General features: G+C 45.9%; 1 protein-coding gene across 1 annotated transcript in view; it reads left to right on the forward strand.

Annotated features, from left to right (window-relative positions):
* Positions 1 to 3,418: 3,418 nt before the first annotated feature.
* Cdc42bpb (CDC42 binding protein kinase beta) overlaps positions 3,419 to 18,744 on the forward strand; it is an 83,512-nt gene continuing 68,186 nt past the window's right edge. Inside the window, exon 1 of the mRNA XM_003463100.5 lies at positions 3,419 to 3,795. Within this exon, the coding sequence (XP_003463148.1) occupies positions 3,621 to 3,795 (175 nt within the window). The 5' untranslated portion in view covers positions 3,419 to 3,620. The remainder of the gene's footprint in view (positions 3,796 to 18,744) is intronic.

The following is an 18,744-nucleotide window of genomic DNA, read 5'->3' on the forward strand; positions in this document are numbered from 1 at the left end:
AATAACATCTCTTTTTCAATGGACAGATAGTTTGGGTTGCATGGTTCCATGGTCCCAGGCATCTGGCTTCATCTAAGACCCAGCAGCTGCCCTTGAGAATAGAGTTGTTGGCAGAAGAGGGCACGGACTCACTCTAAACCCTGAGGACACCCTCTCCCACCAGAACTTGCACCCCAGAACTTCTCTGGCTGCTTCTCACACTTTCAAAAGCTTAAAATCCGGGCTATGAAGTTCAGATGGCTGGACTTAGAGGCATACTCGCTTTTTTCTGTGTGCCACTGAAAGCTGGTGGCCCTGGAGGAGTGTGCCCAGCAAATGATCCGGAAAAGCTCACACAAGGTGGAAAGTGCTACTTGGAAAATCTCAAGATGGCTATCAAGTATCGTGCATGTTTTTTTAAAAATCTATTTTATAAAAAGAGGAAGATTTAGGAATTTAAAATATGGCAAAAAAATACTGTTACTTTTTTTAAATGTCGAGTGCCACAGTATAGAATAAATAAGATTTTTAAAACTTCAATGTTTATAGACATTTCTAAAAGTGGCTGAATTAGAAGATGTTATATAATGCTGAGCCACAAAGGGAGGAGGTTAGGCAAAAGAAAGGCAGGCATAGCATTTCACCAGAATGAAAAGTATGGTTGGAGGTTAACGGAAAACTACAGCTTTAGGCTTTGCGGTGGTATTCCAAGCTTTGCAGGGTCATTACAGAAGGGCTGTCTCTCTGATACTTAGCTGGAATAAAAAGAAATTTACTGTGTGGTCCTAAAATTAGAAAGAAACTATTCTTTTTTTTTTTTTTATCGGTACCCGGGATCGAACTCATGACCACACACTTGCAAGGCAGGCACTTATGCCAGTGAGCTAAATTCCCAGCCCCAAAAAAGAAAGTATTCTTTTAATAAACCTGGTGTGCAAAGTGAGAAGGAGCAAAAATTCAAAATTAGTTGGAAGTACTGAGGTTGAGGTTTTTTTTAAAGTAATATAATAAAATAAGATTAATGCACTCACCTGGCTGAATTGGAACCTTTGCAATTACAAAATTAAATTTGCAAGTACACACTTCATTTTTCCACTTCTTTTTTGAGGCAGGTTCTCACTACATAGTTCAGGCTGGCCTTGAACTCACAGTAATCTTTCTGCCTCAGCCTCCTGAGTGATGGGATTATAATAGGTGTGTGCTGCCATGCCCCGCTCTAGGTTAGTTTTGATTATCTCTTTATTATGAGTTATGTTTTTGTTGTTTTTTTTCTCCCAGGACTGTGGGCTGAACAGAAGGCCTTAGTACTAGGCTATCTACTCAGCCAATTTTTTATCTTTTATTTTTATTTTTATTGTTTTTTTGTCTTTTTCCTTTATATTTTTTGAGACAAGTGCTCAGTAAGTTCCCAAGGTGGGAGACCAACTTGCAAACCTCCTGCCTCTGCCCTTCTTAGTCCTGGTATTACACATGTGCCACTCACCCGACTTCACCTGGAAAGTCGTTGTAAGGATGCAGGAGAATCTCATAGGTGCTTGAGCACACGTCCATCTGGGCTCACTTGGTCTGTGGCTAAGAGCCAGAGCTCAAGGCTAGTTTAGTTCCCTGGGGTCTGACGCAACTCTAATCCTCCATAGCAGACATCAGTGTGTGTGCATTTAGCATGAGCCAAATGCTGTGCTAAGTGCTCAGTAGGTCTTACTTTTTCTACCTGGGGAAACTGAGGCACAGAAACGTTTTAGTTCCAGACCCACTGTCTCATGTGCCAAGAAAGAAACCTTCAGGACCTGATTTCTTCCAGGAAGTTTGGCAAGGCTCACTGAGGTACAATGTGGAAGGAGTTTTGGGGTAAGGCAGCAAGGAGAGGGACCCAAAGGACAAAGGCTGACAAGTGCAAAGGCCCTGAGACAGGAGGTATCACAAACAGGTGCAGCCAGTGAGACTGGACTCAGACTGGAGCGGGTAAGGAACAGGCTGGAGGGTCAGGCAGAAGCTGCTGGGTCCAGAAGTGAGAACAGATTGGCCCACCGGACCCCACTGGGATGAGGATGAATTAGGGAGACTGTGGTCTATACAGAAACATGACCACTCTACTTAAAAGCTAAAATAAACAATATGGTCTTTACCTAAGGAAACTAGGGGGAAGCTTTTGCTTTGGGCCAGGTGATTTTTCTCTGCGTCCTCCCTCCCCTATTTAAATATCGTAGTGTCACACACACATGGTAAACACACGGTAGTATGTACAGGCTGGTTAATTTTTATGTATGTATAACCCCAGATAACCGAAAGGTCTGACGAAGGTACAGAGCTTCCTATCCTCCCACATCCCCCTTCCATCTGGCATCCTCCAAAGGGAACCACCAGTCTGACCTCCAGTACTGGATTGTTTCTGGCCGCATTTTAAAAACTAAAGTTATAACCTAGTAAACTTTTACCTTGGTAAACTGGACACGGTGGTGGTGCACACCTGCAATCTCAGCTGAAAGAAGAGAGCAAGTTCCAGGCCAGCCTGGACTACAAGGTGAGACCTTGTGCACTCTCCCTCCCCCAACCACTAACTCATTCTATTTCATCTATCTCTGTACAAACAGAGAAACGCGCTGATCTTAAAGGGCCAGTCTGGACGTTTACTTATACGAACAGCTGGGCACACTTCTTAGCAGGCCACCGGATTCCCGGACTCTTCCAGGCAGTTGAGGCCCAGCAGGGGTCTCCGGAGGTCGCCTGGCCACAGGGTTCTTTAGCTCCCGGGTCCCAAGCCCCTCCTTGCTCCCCCACAACCCCCTGCCAGGCCTGCCCGTTCTCTCCCAAACCCGAGCTTTGTTGTGCGTGAGAAGTCCACCATCTACCTGGGCAAACCCAGCCTAGAGACCAGAGGGTCACCCTAAGTTATGAGTCTAGGGATTGGTTCCGAGATCCACACTACGCGGCAGAGCCGCGCCCCTCGGGCTTTAGCTCCGCGGCGCCGGGGTCTTCCTGCGCGGACCTCACACGCCCAAGCTGAGACGCTGTACACCCATCTCGTCTGCCCCGCACCCCTCTGCCCGAGACGTGCGCAAGCGCAGAACGATGCGCGACCCGCCCAGGCACCCCTGCGCACGCGCCGGCCCGCAATCTCAGCAGCCCACTCGTCGCCCCGCCCCCGGTCAGGGTCCTACGGAGAGCCGCGAGGACCGCTCCGCCGGCTGGCCGCGGGCCGAGGGCGGGGCGGCGCGCTGAGGTCAGCGCGGTGGTGGCCGGCCCGGCGTTGGTTGGCTGCGCCGAGCTGGCCGCGCCCTGGTTGGCTACGGGCCGCGGGCTGGGCGGCCGGCCGGGCTGGGGTCGGAGCTCGGGCGCCGGCCGGGCTTGCGCAGCGCTCGGCTCTGCGGCGCTCCGGGTCGGCGGGAGGGCGCGGCCGCGCGGCGGAGGGCGGGGAGGGAAGGCGGTGGCGCTGAGGGGCGGAGAGCGGCCCATGGACCCGCGGGGCCCGGCGCCCCAGACTCCGCGCCGCTGCGACGGAGCCCAATATGTCGGCCTAGGCCGGGGCGCGACGACGCGGACTGCCGGGGCTCGCGGCCACCAGGTGCCCGAGGGCTGGCGCTGACGGCCGGGCGGTGCGCAGGGGCCCGCGCGAGGCGGGCGGGCGGGGGTCGCGTGGCACCATGTCGGCTAAGGTGCGGCTCAAGAAGCTGGAGCAGCTGCTCCTGGACGGGCCATGGCGCAACGAGAGCGCCCTGAGTGTGGAGACGCTGCTCGACGTGCTTGTGTGCCTCTACACCGAATGCAGCCAGTCGGCGCTGCGCCGCGACAAGTATGTGGCCGAGTTCCTCGAGTGGGGTGAGTGACCCTCTGCGACCTCGGGGCCCCGCGACCGGCCCTCCCCTCATCCTGTGCCGGGAGCCACATCCTCCGTCCCCTCTCCCCCCGCCGGGCCGTCGCCCTGGTCGCTTCCTAGACCCACCCTCCGGGTCTGGAGATCATTTCCTGCGGCGCTCCCCGGGACATCCGCCCCGCCCCCGCCTCGCCCCTCGCCCTTGGGGTCTCGGGGAGGCCTGAACGCTTGTCCTAGTATCCAGCCGCACAAGCCTTTTGCGGCTCCGGGCGCCCCATGGTCCCTCCCTGTGGGCATCTCTTGGGAGCCCAGCCCTGACGGCCCTCCGGTGACAGCCTGACCACATCCCCTCGGTGTCCAGGCCCTGGATCCCCTCTGGCACCTTCAAGGGAATTTTGAGGTTCACAAGCCTTGTATTTATGCCATGCAAGAGCAAATTGATGCTTTTTTCCCCTTACATTGTAATTGTGCCACACCCTTGTTGATATTTAGGCACTAGCTGAGACTGTCACTTAACTTCTTTTCATCTGATCTTTGCATGCCCCCTCTAGTTCATTTAGGGATCTGTAATGCTTAACCATTGATCAGATAATCCATTACGCTTTATTGGGACAAAAATTTGATTAAACCACATAATGATATTAGGATTCTCTAGACGTCAAGACCCTCGTCTATAGGAGGAAGCAAGGCTCAGGTTTAGGTGAAAGCCTATGAAAATATTACCCTTGAGTCTGGTGCATCTTTGAGCTAGAACTGTGCAGTTTGAATCGGAAATTTCTAATCTTTGGGGCTGATAAAGCTGGTATTTACGTGAGACAAGTAAATGTGTTCCATATTCAGGTCTCCTAACTCTGCTACCTGGTGACTGAAATTTGGAATTTTATTCATACATAAATCTTCACTTGCAGTATTTAAAAGACTCCTGTGTGTTGCTGTTCAGTGAGATGTTACTCCATGCTTCTGAGAGATACCCTGTGTGCTTTGTTTCACGGGACAACCATCCCATAAGAGACCTGGGGACTCTGAAAGAACATAATTGAGAGGATGACCCTTCTCAGTCTTCTGTCAATGATTTCCAACTGGATAATTAACTGACTTCACAGTTTCTTTGAAAGGGAGCTGTTTGGTGCTTGTTATGATCTGTGCCTTCTTAGTATTGTATTTGCCTTTCTATTCTGAGCCCTTGAAATCCGGAGTGCCTCAGTCAGATTCAGCTGTGTGCACAGTAGATGAGCTACCTGTGCCAGTGAGAGGGAAGCAGAGAGGAGATTGGCTTACCTGAGGAGGTGTGGTCCAGAGCTGGAAGGCGGGGTGTTCTTACTGCCAGGATCTTGTGGCCTTCAGGCTTTCTGGAGGAAGCTCTTCTCAGCAGGTGATGTCAGACCTCTCCAAATGAAAATAGAAGCTGTGTGCTGAAATATGGATGTATTTTCAAAATTGGCTCCTGGAAATTGTGATTACAAATAAATTACATTGTCTTAAGCACTCAGTTTGCTCAGAAGTGTAAATTTTACAGAGAAGACCAGGCATACATACACACTGGCATTTTTTTTTTTCCTCTTGTAATTTGCTTTTACACAGTGGCATTTTAAAGAAGTGATCACATATTTTAGAAGTATGCTCCTTCCTCGCATGTATACACCATTCTAACAGCAGAGAGGTGTGTTATTAGGGAAGGTGAGTGTTCCGTGTTACTTGTAATTGCCTAGTTATTTTGATGGGAAGCAAAGAATGGTCTAATAAAACCTCACAGAGCATTATTATTTACCTGTCTTTCCAAGTAGCAAGATTCCTGGAAATGTGTCTAGGCAGCAGCCTGTGGATTGTTGAGTTTTTGAGTTCATGCTGATGTTTGAGACCTCTGATCTGTTGCTTCCTGTCTTGCAGAGAGCCAACCTTTCTACCCACTGTCTAAATCTTGCTAGGTGTATAATGACAATTATATAGAATTCTTGAAATTTTCAGAAGAAAAACAGTGTGACTCAGGTCAAATTTTGAGATTTATTGGGGATTTTGAGGCAGTTTGGAAAATGTAAGTAATAGTTTTTTAGTTTTAAAAGAAAATTATTGCTGGCTTTTATTTTTGTGTTACTACAAGTGGTTACATGAGACGAATCATCTGAGCTTTCATTGTAGGGTTTTGTCTTTAATTTTCCTTTGATTATGTTAATAGTTTGATTAGTTTCCTCTGTGAAATTCTGGACCTTAATTAAAAGTTGGAAATACCCTGTTTTGGATGTCTATTTCTTTAAGCTATTTTTTAAAATGTAAATTTGATACCCTTTGAAACAGAGTATATGAGCCACTTTTAAATTTCCATTAGCAAGTAGTGATAAACATAAATAACCCAGTGAAGTAAATATGGTGTCTTTCATCTTTCTTATAGACTAATGCTTTTTAAGTGTATGAGCTAGTGTCAGACTTGAATGGAGCTGACATTCGAAATCCCAGCCTGTTGTCATAGTAGTTCTCTGCCTATGGCCCCTGGGTAGCCTGGTGGCATCTTGGCTTCCCAGTTCTTGCTCTCCGCCTTCATCTTTTGCCATGTGCCCCCATTACTGTGTAGAACTAATCTTTCTGGGCCTCTGGTTCGTTGCATGCTTTGTGGTTTTTCTTATGGAGTTCTCCAGTAGATGTAACCTCCAGTAGCTGTCTGGGAAGGCGTGTGGGAGTGGGAGGCCCTGAGTTAGTAAGGAGGGCCTACCTGATGGCGGTAAACATCTCCAGACGCCTGGAGACTACCTGGTCTCTCTAGATAAAATGTGCAACATGGGAACATTAAGATTCAGGGTTCAGTAAAACCCAGATTACAGAGAAATAAGGGGCTGCTTGATGAAATTTAGGTTAACATAATTTAGATACTGTAAATAGCTCCTTGAAACTCGCACTGGTGCTGACTACGTGGAGTGAGACTGGACAGTGGAGGCCATTAACGTTAACAAGCCTGCCTTGCTTTTTCTCTCCTCAGACCTCTTCATGGACAGTTGGGCTTTGAAGTGTACAGCAGTGTCTGTGTTAGGTGTTTAAGTAAATAAAAGCAGAGTTGAAGAATCGTTCTTGGCCCAGGCTACACTGTGAGGGCTGCTGGACCAGTGAGTGCTGGGCAGAGACACTCAGATGCTAGTCCAAGAATGCATAGCTCTGCGGGCTGGCAGGCAACTCCTCTCCGGTCACTCGCCTGGCCTCTTGTCCCCAGTGTCCTGTCTGCTGACATCAGTGATGCGGGACTGGTGGCCTTGGGCAGGGCTGTTAATTCCAGATTGGGGCAAGCGCAGACATGAGACCAAATACTTCTTTTTTTTTAATCAAAAAGAGGATATATAAGATAAAAATTTTTTTGAATGAATTGAAAATATCCTTGGGTTACACTGTAACCATGTAATCTTACCTCAAACTCCCTAACAACATTTTCGGACCCTTGAAGTTTTGTTGTTGAATTTCCAGGGTTGGAATGACAGGATTTTAATGTTTTGTTAAGTTTATGTGGGACCCTAACACTCAAGCCCTCTTGCTGATGAAATTCAGGAAGAATGCACACTTTTTCTCAACCTGAAGTCACAGATTAGCTGAGTGTTGTGGTGGACACCTATAATCCCAGCACTCAGGAGGCCGAGGTGAGATGGTGACTGAGTTCAAGGGCAGCCTGACCTACATCGTAACACTGTCTCAAAAACCCAAAAGTAAACAAAATGACAGGCTTCCGTCACTGAGCTAAGTAGGTCCCCATACCCCTACATATACGGTAATGTTGTGGAACCCTTCATGTATTTAAAATCTAACAAGCATTTTGTGTGAAAATAAAAGCAATACTTCTTATGAGGTAGAGGTCACTCTTCCCAGTTTGGTTTTAAACAGTCTGTTGAAGGCTGGGGGTTTTGCTCTTTTCGTCTGACATGGTCTTAGACCTCAGGCCTGCTTGCTGCTGCCCGCTCTGAAAGATCTCAGTTTACTTTTGCCTTTTCTTTCTGTTCCATCAGCAGTGGCCTCACTAAAGCACTGGAATGTCTTTCTAATCAGAAGTTTAGATGACCTCTGCCAGGTCATTCTCATGGCTGTTCATCTCATCTTTCTACCTTTCAAAAGCTTGCATCATGGCTACATATTCTGGTATCTTTAAAAAGTCAGGTGTGAAATGTACAGGCCAGTGTTCAAAATTAAAATTGGCCTAGAAAGATACCTGTGACCTGTAGAAGTTAAGGTTGACAGCATGTCTGATCATACTCTGTGGGGTGATTTTCTTTCGATAGCATCTTACCTTTACTAGCGTATTTCCTTAGACTGAAAAGCCAAGTGGTGCTGCCGAGCAGTAACACAAAGCCGCAGTGCGCCGCCCCTGCCTGCTGTGGGCTTGGACTTCCGTGACAGCCACTTTTGACTCCTCTTTCTGCAGTCACCACTGAGTTAGGATCACATTCAGCTGCGGGTAGTAGAGATAGGAGCCAGGTGACAGGATCTCACATAAAGAAGGTTGATTTCCCTCGTGTAGCTCTGAGGTGTCCAGAGCCCTTAGCTAGCAGGAGCAGGAAGTACTTGGGGCTTGGGCCCTGCCTGGCCTGAGTCTGGCTGCTTCCTCAGGTGGCGGTCCCTCTTCCCGAGACTGAGGGGCAGGATGGAGCTATTGTATCACCAGGAAGACCCTTTGATGTAGATGGTTATTTACTTATTTATTTGGTGCCAAGGATCAGGTGATTATTTTTTTATTCAACAGTTGCTCCCCAAATCCATGTTTCAAAGCTTTTACCGCTAATTTCTTTTCTTTTTTTTTTTTTTTTTTAATTTGAGTCAGGATCTCTATGCAGTTCAGCCTGGCCTTGAGCTCACTTTGTAGCCCAGGCTGGTCTCAAACTCACCATGATCCTCCTGCCTCAGCCTCTCAAGTGCTGGGATTACAGCCGTGAGCCACCACGCCTGGCTCTAATTGTTCTATTCTTTTCCCCATGCTGGGCATGGAACCTAGGGCCTTGCACATGGCAGATGCAGGTCTTCCCCTGAGCTGCATCCCCAGCCGATTTTCCCATTGTAGGTATCATCTGCTAGAAGAGAAGCCTGCAAGCCGCTTGGACGGCTCTTCTCTCTCCACTGGCCATGCTCTTCAGCTTTCTCCCTTTTCCTAAATATAATTTGGGTAAGTCAGTATCCATTGTTGCCACTCTTAACATTACGTGAATGTCACCACAACTGAACCACCAGGCATACAATTAATTCTGGCTTTAACTAAGACAGGAAATTATTTTCGTATTATTGGAATGAATGAATTATTCCTTTCCTGTAGCTATTCAGTGTATAGTTGGGAATTTCATCCCAGGCTTGACTTCTTTTCCCTGTTCTTTTCTCTTTTCTAGTAGAGGAAGACAGTTTATTTGGAGAAGGGTAGAAAAAGAGGTGGTAGATAGAAACTCTAGAAGAGGGCATCAGAAAAGCACCCCCCCTTTTAATTAGAACAGTTGAAAAGCTCAAGTAGTCTGTTGCTTTTCATTTCTTCAGAATCTTCCTGTGCTCCTGCTTCAGCCTGGCCATTTGCAGGCCTGCTACTGAGCAGTCAGCCCAGATTTCTTTCCATTGCTAAAATGGGAGTCCTTTTTGCCTCTCTCCTCTGTTGAATTCCCCTCTGGATCCTACAGCTCTTTCCTTTAAGTGGGTGTTTCTCAGTAGCTTCCTGAGGAGGTTCACCAGAGCTGGGTGTTTGCACCCTGGCCCGCCTGACACCCCCTTTTCTTCTCTGCCTGCCGCACACTAGGGTGGCAGTTCGTGGGGTGCGAATGGTAGGTTAGAGATGACTGTCTTCAGGTGCTGGGCCATCACCTGCTGCTGGCTCCTTCCATCTGCGTGAGGAGGGGGCCGAATGCAAGCTTTCAGGGCATTCAGTCCATGTGGCGGTCTTGCATTTGCCATTCTGGCCGGAGTCTTGATTTTCTCCATTGTGTTCTTGAACTCCTGTTGCTCAGATGTTTGTTGGACCTTCATGAGTTCTGTTAATTTTCTTTTCTTTTTCTTCTCTTCATTCCTTTTTTAGTTTTGGTTTTTGGGAGACAACCTAGATTTTATTCCTCCATCCCCCACCCCTTTTTTTGGTACTGTGGATTGAACCCTGGGCTTTCCCACTGGGTTACATCCTTTTTTTATTTTGAGACAGGCTTGTGTTAAGTTATTAAATGGCCTAGGTTGGGCTTAAAATGGCAATCCTCCTGCGTCAGCTTCCCAGTGTGCTGGGATTACAGGTGTGTACTAGTACATCGAGCTAACTTTTGTTATCAATTTATCCATACATGTATGTTATACATGTTTTTCTTTTCTTTTTTCCAGTTCTGGGGACTGAGCTCAGGGCCTTTGGTATACCAGGCAAGCATTGTACCACTGAGCTACAGCTTCAGCCCCTGGCATTTCCTTTGTTTCTAGTGTTCTGTGTTTCTTTCTTTCTTTCTTTTTTTTTTTTGGTCTTCTTTAGACAGGGTCTTGCTATGCAGTTGAGGCTGGCCTCAAGCTCACTTTGTAGCCCAGGCTGGTCTCGAACTTGCAGTGATCTTCCTCCTACCTCAGCCTCCGGATTGCGGGATTGCAGGCATGCACTACCACGTCCAATTTTGTCCATTTCGTCTGTTTTTTCCCTAGTGGTCTGCTTTGAGTTTTGCCTGGTCTCTTCATGGCAGTGCTGGTGATTACTGGCTGTCTGCATAATTAAGTGAGTGACTGGAACTCCCTGCATATTTACTCCAAGCATCTGCTCACTACTAGGAAATAGGGTGCTGACCTTGCCAATCTGCGGGGCACTGTCTGGAGTTGGTAACATAATTCTTTTTCTTGGCTCTGAAAGCTTCCCCAAAGAGGAGTTTCCAGCCTCCTGCCTGGGAGTCACAGCGGGCTGGCTTCCCGAGGCAGAGGAGTGGGGCAGGTCTGGGGTGGTCCAGGGTCTCTTCACTGAACACACGGTGCGGTTGCACTGCGCACTGAGCTCCTGCAGGGTGCAGGATTGTGCTCCTCATTCCACACATATGCTTTAAAGGTTTGGGACTTCTAGACACCGAAGGGTAGATGGAACAAAATCCCTGTTTTCCTGCAGCTCAGGTTGTCTTTGAGGCTGTGTTGTGGTGCGGTCCCCAGCTGGCTCAGAGACGGGGCTGAGTGCTGTGCCTGGCACATGCCCTTTGCTAGACTTGGCACATTGCTCTTTCTCTCCTGGGCAGTCACTGGTTTGCCCTCAGAAGGCTCCTGGAGCCCTGAGGAAGAAGATGGAATGGAAACAAGGGAGGCAGCCTGCGCGGGCATGGAGGAGAGAGGAGGAACGGGTACAGGATGCAGAGAGGGGATGAGTGTGGGAGCCCTGCAGGCTGAGGAGCCCTGCCTGGACAGCCCTGCGCCTTGGGTGGCTGGTGCGCCGGGGCAGGGCGGGTGCTGCGTGTTAAGAGTATCTTCTTGCAGTGAAGTGGTGGTGCTGTCCGCCTAGTTCTGAAGCTTTTGGTATGAAAAGAAGTCAATCGAGAACCAGCAGTACAAGAACTACCCTAACCTTTCGTCACTTTCTGTAAATAGGAGTGCAGTCCAGAGGTGAACAGACCCCCTGGCCCAGGACCTGCGGCTGTGCTGTGAGCCTGATGCTCTATTGTATGTCATCCTTGCAGTGCGAAAGAAGTGAATTGAAATAGTTAACTTCTCTATTGTTTTCTAAAAGTTTAATAAATCAGTGACAGGATTTTTAAAATTGTTTTAAAGCAGTATGGAAATACGTCCCATATAGAGAAAAAAAATTTTTTTTGGACTACTAAAGAATTCCTTTATTTTTATATATGAATGAGGCGGGTGTTTTGTTTTGTTTTGGTTTTTGAGACAGGGTCTCACTGTGCAGTTCAGGCTGGCCCTGAACTCACTGTGTAGCCCAGGCTGGTCTTCAACTTGCAGCAGTCCTCCTGCCTTAGCTTCTTGAGAGCTGGATTTACAGTAAGAATGCACCACTACGGACATGTGGCAGAATTTTTAAAATGTACACTGTATTTTTAATCTGACACAACATTTTTTTAAAAAATGGTACTGGGAATTGAATGCAGAGCCTTTGTAGTGTGCTGCATCCTCAGCTCCTTTTATCTTTTATTTTGAGACAGGGTCTTTTTGAGTTCCCCAGGCTGGCTTGAACTTTCAGCTCTCTTGCCTCAGTATCTCAGAGTGCTGAGATTGCAGTATTAATTCTTCACTATTGAGATAGATGTTCATTTTATGATTGGCATGCAGCAGTCCTTAAAAATTAATTTTTTTTTTCTGAGCCAGGGTCTCAGAACTATGTAGTTCAGGCTGGTTTTGAAGTCAGTATGCAACCCAGACTGGCCCCAACTTCCTGCACCACCACATCCAGGAAAAAAATTAGTTCTTAGGACAGGAGGATTGCTGTGAGTTCAAGGCCAGCCTGAGTTTTTATATTAGAAGTGTAGATGACATAGAAATATTTTTTGAAACACCGAGCTTCAATAGTTTGTGTAACAAAACTGATAAACCGAGACATTTCTTCTGTAAATATTTTATTTTTTAAAAATACAAGGTTTGTGTTTTTAAAGTTTAGATAATCCTTGTGAAATTATGTTGAGAGTTATTGAACAAAAATGACGTCAGCAATATGAGAGAAATTTAAATTGATTAACTGAATGATTGTTTATAGAAAAGAAAGATTTCTCTGCTGCTTGTGATTAGGAGATGTATGCATACAAGCCTGCCCCCTCCCTCCCTACCTCTCTTCTGTCCATCCGTCCTTCCATAGTAATTGGGACCAAACCCACAAGCACCTACTGCTGAGCTATATCTCCAGCCCTTTTTATTATTTCAAGACAGGGTCTTGCTAAGCCACAAAGTTGCCCAGGCTGGGCACAGCTGTGCTCATCCTCTGGAGTGCTGAAATCACAGGTGTGTGCTCTCATGCCCAGCTCTGGTAGGTTTTTGTGCATGTATAGTTGTGCAACCATCTTTACTAACCCCAGGACATTCATCACCTGTAGAAGAAACTCTGGGGCTGGGGCGGAGCTCAGTGGTGGAGCACTTGTCTAGCAAGTGCAAAGCTCTGAGTTTGACCCCCACCACTGGCAAGCCAGTGCCCCACCCCTAGCCCTGCGGTTTTCCCCTGGCTCCTCAGCTCTAAGCAGCCACTACTCTACTTTGATTATTTATTTGCCTCATCTGCACATCTGCTGTAAATAGGCTGGTACCATGTCTTTTGTGGCTTCTCTTTAACTTAAATGTTTCCAGGGTTCATCTTGTTTTGTAGTACATACCTTCTTATTGCCAAATGGTAACCTTTGGGTGGAATAACCCACATCTTGCTTCTTTACTCCTCAGTTGGTGGCCTTATGGGTGGTCTCAGGTTGGCTGCTGTAAACAGCATTGCTAGCAGTAGCCAGGAGCACATTTTTGTGTGCAGGTGAGTTTTCCTTTCTTTGGGGTAGATGCCCAGTAGTGGACTTGCTGGTTCATATGGTAGCACTGTGTGTGGCACTGCTTTGCACAGCGGTTACTCCACCCTGCCAGCAGTGCCTGAGGGTCCCAGTTTCTCCTCCTCTCCAGGGCTGGCGGCTGACCTTTGTTTGTTTATTGAGACAGGATCTCGTGTGCAGCTCAGGCTGGTCTCGAGCTCGTGGCAGTCCTGCTTCAGCCTCCCTAGTGCTGGGATCACAGGTGTGCACCGCCAAACTGGCTCCCTTTCAAGACTTTTTATTCTGGCCATCCCGGTATGGAGGGTGGAGCAGTGTCTCGTTTACTTTTCCCTGATGGCTCATGACACTGAACGTCTTCCCCTGTGTTAATTGGCCAGTTGTGTTTCTTTTTTTTTAAAAAAGAAATGTCTGTGCCTATTGTTTTGGCCATTTTAAAATTGAATTGTTTTTCATTGTTGAATTTTGAGAGTTGTGTAAAGGTATCTCATTCTGGTTGTGTTTCATATCAGACATGATTTGCAAAGATTTCCTCATTCTGTGGGCTGTCATTTCTCTCTCTTTATCCCTGCCCCCCCCCCCTTGTCTATTTGTGGTACTGGAGATGCTAGGGCCGGGCACATACTAGGTAAGTGCTCTCCCACTGAATTACACCCTGAGCCTTAAGCATTTTGGGACAGGTCTTGCTGAGTTCTGCAGGCAGGCTTGAAAATTCCCATCCTACTGTCTCAGCCTCCTGAAGAGCTTGAATTGCAAGCATGTACTGTCACCCAGGGCTCATTTCCCTTACTTTCTCTCATTTCCTTCCTTTCTTTCAGTTTCTCTCTTTCTCTCTCTTTCAGTCTTTCTTTTGTTTTTTGACATAGGGTCTCACTATGTGGTTCAAGCTGCCCTGAACTTACTGTGTAGCCCAGGCTGTCCTCCAACTCATGGCAATCCTCCTGCCTCAGTCTCCCAAGTGCCGGGATTAAAGTGCACTCCAAGTACTGTTTAAAGTATCAGAATATAGATCACAAAAGTTATATTATGTCAGGCTTTTTGTTTGTTTGTATGAATTCAGTAGACATTCTTCACTTGAACAATTTCTACCCTCTATACACAATCAAAATGTGTGGGCCTTTTGATTATTTTGTTGAGTTGGAAGTTCAGGTCTCAAGGTCTTTTGAGTTTGTTAACAAATATTTTCTGGAAATCAATTGACTGACCTTTTTGGAGCCCTTGTAGAAAGAAAAATGGGTACAGGAAAGCGTCAGTTAAGTTTTGACCCCTTATTCTTAGGTCAGCCAACCTGCAGTTTGGATAAGGGCAGTTTCTTCTGTATTTCTTTCACATTCACATTTCACCTGGGAAGTAGTGGCCTGGCCTTCTGGAGGAGGAAACAGAATTGAACTGTGCTGTAGCAGACTTAGTCGGGGGTCTTCGTGGAATAGAAGGGATTCTCAAAGCAGTCAGGTGGCAGTCTCATGTGGCAGGGTGACTGGGCAGTCGACTTGTGTGGCTGAAGTCAGTGATCTTTGTTTTGTTTTTTTGAGACAGGTCTCACTGTGTAATTCAGGCTGACCTTGAACTTACTGGGTAGCCTTGAATTTGGGGCTCTCCTTTTTCAGCTTCCAGAGTGCTAGGATTACAGGTGTAATCACTGTGCCTAGCATCAGTCATGTTTTTAAAATCATGAAAATAATGTGCAGTCATAATTACATACATTCGAACATTACAAAATGGCATGCTTAAAAGTGAAAACTTTCACTTAGCTGTATTATGTTTTAAATTTCTTTTTAATCTAAAGCATATTCTAGATTTTTCCATTAAAATTATTACTTTAAGCTTTTAAAATACTAATTTTTTTTTTTTTTTTTTTGGTACTGGGGATCAAACTCACGACCTAGCGCTTGCCAGGCAGGCGCTTGTGCTGCTGAGCTACAGCCCTGGCCTTAAAAGTATTTCTGTTCATAGTCATTAAAGCATTTTCATGAGATATTAATGCTGACATGGTTATCGCGTCTATCAAGGATTTTGGTTTTGCCTTTTGTTTTTATTGTACATATGATGTACAGTGCTTTGAATCATTTATGCATTCGCAGAATAAAACACATTTAGTGGTGGCATTCTATCTTCTGACCCTATAGCAGAGCCGGTTGTAGTCATGTTTTATTTATTCCTTATCTGGAAAGTAAGAGTAGGTGTAGACCTTTGTATGTTACCTTTGTGCTATTTTGGTTTTGGAGTTATGGTAGAGTCTGTGAAAGATTGTAAAGCTTCCAGTTTTGTCTTGTGTTTAAGATTTTTACAACAATGAAGTTTTAAAGTGTTCATTTGCAAAATTATCAGAAGATTTTAAAGTGTTCATTTGCAAAATTATCTGAGGATCTTTTCTTTTTTTTTCCTGAGACAATCCTAGGAGAGCAGTGGGGTAGGGGTGCCCCCAGATGGTGCAGTGGAGAAGTTGGGTCTTCTCATTGTCTTTTTCTTTTTTTTTGTCTTTTTGAGACAAGGTCTTGCTATGCAGTTCAGGCTGGCCCTGAGCTCACTTGTAACTCAGTACTCCTCTCAAACTCAAAATGAGCCTTCTGCCTCAGCCTCCCAAGTGCTGGGATTACAGGTATGCACCACCACACCCGGATCATTTTCCTAATGTTCAAGGCTGTTTCTGTGTTCTCAACTACCACTGTTTCTTAGATTCACCACACACTTGAATTCCTTTTGATAATTTGCTATTTCATAGAGGAGAGGAAATATACAGTATATCTATCTATCTATCTATCTATCTATCTATCTATACACGCACATATACACTGTATGTATATGCTCATGTGTACACACTTTGCATACATATCACATGTGCTGTTTCTTTCCCGCCCGTGGGGTGAAGGGCGGAATCCATTGGGTATCTGTCTATAAGTAGCATCCTTTCAGTTGACTAAACTTGGCCTCTAGGGGTGAAACCCCTTGGGAAGGCCCTGCTCAGTGGTCAGGTGGCTGTAGGGTGGGTGGTGCAGAGTGGTGAGACCCTTCTCTTTGTAGATAATGATTGGGATTTTAGAATTTTCTTTTGCTGTCTGACACCTGTTCTTTATCTCTGAGTCAGTCCATTGGAGTTTTTCTTCTAGTTCCTGTTTTTAGAGCTGGGAGTTCTTTGTCCATTTCACATTCGGTTATTTAGAAAACTTTCCTAAAAGTAGTCTAGATTGCTAGTTAATCCCCACTGAATGGGGATGCTCTTTGAGTTCTGTGAGGTCCACCTGATTTTATAATAGCTTTTTAATAGCAGTTGGCTTGTAATATAAATAAAACTTCATTTAATATTAAGAAAAAATTAAGACCCTACCCTATACCAAGTGACTAGTGGTCTCCCCACATCCTCCTCAAGCCTTTTCTGTGGTTTATTTTTCCTGTTATGTAGTATTCTTGTTGATTATATTGCAAGTTTAATGATGCTTAAAGTATGTTTATAGTCTCCGAGAAACAGTCTCAATAAATGAATTTTACTGATTTATTTGGCCGTACTGAAGATGGACTCCAGTGCCCCATGGTGATGAGCAAGGGTTTTCCCAGAGAGTGACATCTGGCTTACACCTCCAGTGATTTCCAAAATAAATTTTGGTGTGGAGAATTTTAATTTTTTCTTCAGCATATGCAGTAAATGTTGAACAGGAGAAACACTTTGACAGACCTTTGGAATGTCACATCCAAAGTGTCATTGTGCTGGTACTGACCAGGCTCCAGAGGCACAGCCCCTGCTGGAGGCTGGACCTGTGGTCATGTCAGCTTTGCAGGGTTTGCAGAGATGGTTCACTAGCTCATAAAACCTTTATGGCCCAGAAGGAACGCCACCAGTAAACAAACAAGCTCACAGCAAATGAGCCGGGCGTTCAAGAAGAACTGCACTGTGACTTGTGCCAAGTTTGCTGGCAGTGGGGGATTTGCTCTTCCTGCCTGGAGCCCTTGTCAAAGGGAAAGAATTTCCCAGCAATTTCTAGCCAGGTTCCCAGTTAGGTAGTAATGAGGTAGTGACTCCCAGGAGTGAAGGTATAGCTGTCCGTCCTCAAAATAAAAGAGAGGTCATAGGAAATAGGGAGATAGAGCTTTCTCAGGTGGGAAGGAGACCAGGAACTGGAGGGAGGGAGGAGAGGGGTGCAGAAAGGAATGAAGACAGGGCCGGGGATCTGGCTCAGCAGCACAAGCACCTGCCTGCCAAGCATGAGGCTACGAGTTGAATCCTTAGTACAAAAAACAAAACAACAAAAAAAAAAGAATGAAGATGAGTTACGTACATAGACCAGCTCCACACATCACCTGCAGGACACACGGACTAAGTAAAAAGAAAAGAAAAGGGTGTTCCTTTGGTATCTTGAAATTTTCATAGGTTGATTTTGTTATTTGTGTAATCAGTAATAATGTAATAAAAGTGATAATTGATATTTCCCATTTAAATTTAAAATTGTTTATTGTAGGTATTTTTAACTACATTAAAAAGTATACATTGTAGAAAAATAAACCTGCAGTTTCAACACTGTTCAACTCATGATCATTTTGTTCCAGTTCCCATTAATTCCAAAAAAGTTGCTTTTAGGGAAATTCCAGACATTGGTCATCTCATTTGTCAGTTTCACTATAACTTTTAAAAGATCAGCTTTGAAAACATAGCTATAATAATATGGTATTAAGATAAATAACAGTAATTCCTCAATGTCATCCAATGTTCAGTCACTGTCTAAAGTTTTCCTTTTTTGAGACAGGGTTTCACTGTGCAGTTCAGGCTGGCCTTGAACTCACAGCGTTCCTCCTGCCTCAGCCTCTTGAGTGCTGGGGTTACAACGGTACACCACAATGCCTGGCTAAAGTTTCTTTTTAAAGTTGATGTGTTCTTTTTTTTTTTTTTCATTTTTATCGGTACCAGGGATCGAACTCACGACTGCCTGCTTGCAAGGCAGGCGCTTATGCTGCTGAGCTAAATCCCCAGCCCCTAAAGTTGATGTGTTCTACAGGTGCCATGGCAGAGACTGAATTTGGGTACCTCCTAAATTTCCTTTATTCCTTTTCCCTCCTTTTTGCCTGTTTGTATTTATTTGTCTAAACAATTGGTTCATTTGTCTTGCTTTACTTTTGCACATTTTAATGTCTGGTGCTGTCCAAGCTGGACAGGCTTGGCTTTCAGCACATCACTGCTCTGTTGTACGTGAAACAAGCCGGGAGTTCTGACTTCTAGGGCTCCTGCTGTAGGATGTGTTCTCTCCAATGCAGACCGGCCAGGGCAGGTTGTCCTCTCCTTGGTCTCGGCCTCTAGGTGGCCAGGTGCCCGGGCTTCCGAGAGTTCCCCACCCCATGCCTCGAGTGTGCCAGGCGGGTGTGGACCACCGAGCCCCAGCCCTGTGGGAATCTCCCTGCTGTGTGAACGTCTGAAGGTGGAGTCCTGTGTCACTAGCAGCTTTTTTCGTTCCTCATACCCACGGCTTATTCAGTTGTTAACTTCCTAGCACTGTTTACTCTTGGGGAATTCACCCTTTTCCCAGTGGTTTTCCTCAGTTTGAGTTGACTCCTGCGGGTGGTGAT

The sequence above is a fragment of the Cavia porcellus genome, unplaced genomic scaffold (assembly GCF_034190915.1).
Source record: "Cavia porcellus strain 051 isolate PalLab524CR breed Dunkin Hartley unplaced genomic scaffold, mCavPor4.1 scaffold_31, whole genome shotgun sequence".
NCBI lineage: Eukaryota > Metazoa > Chordata > Mammalia > Rodentia > Caviidae > Cavia > Cavia porcellus.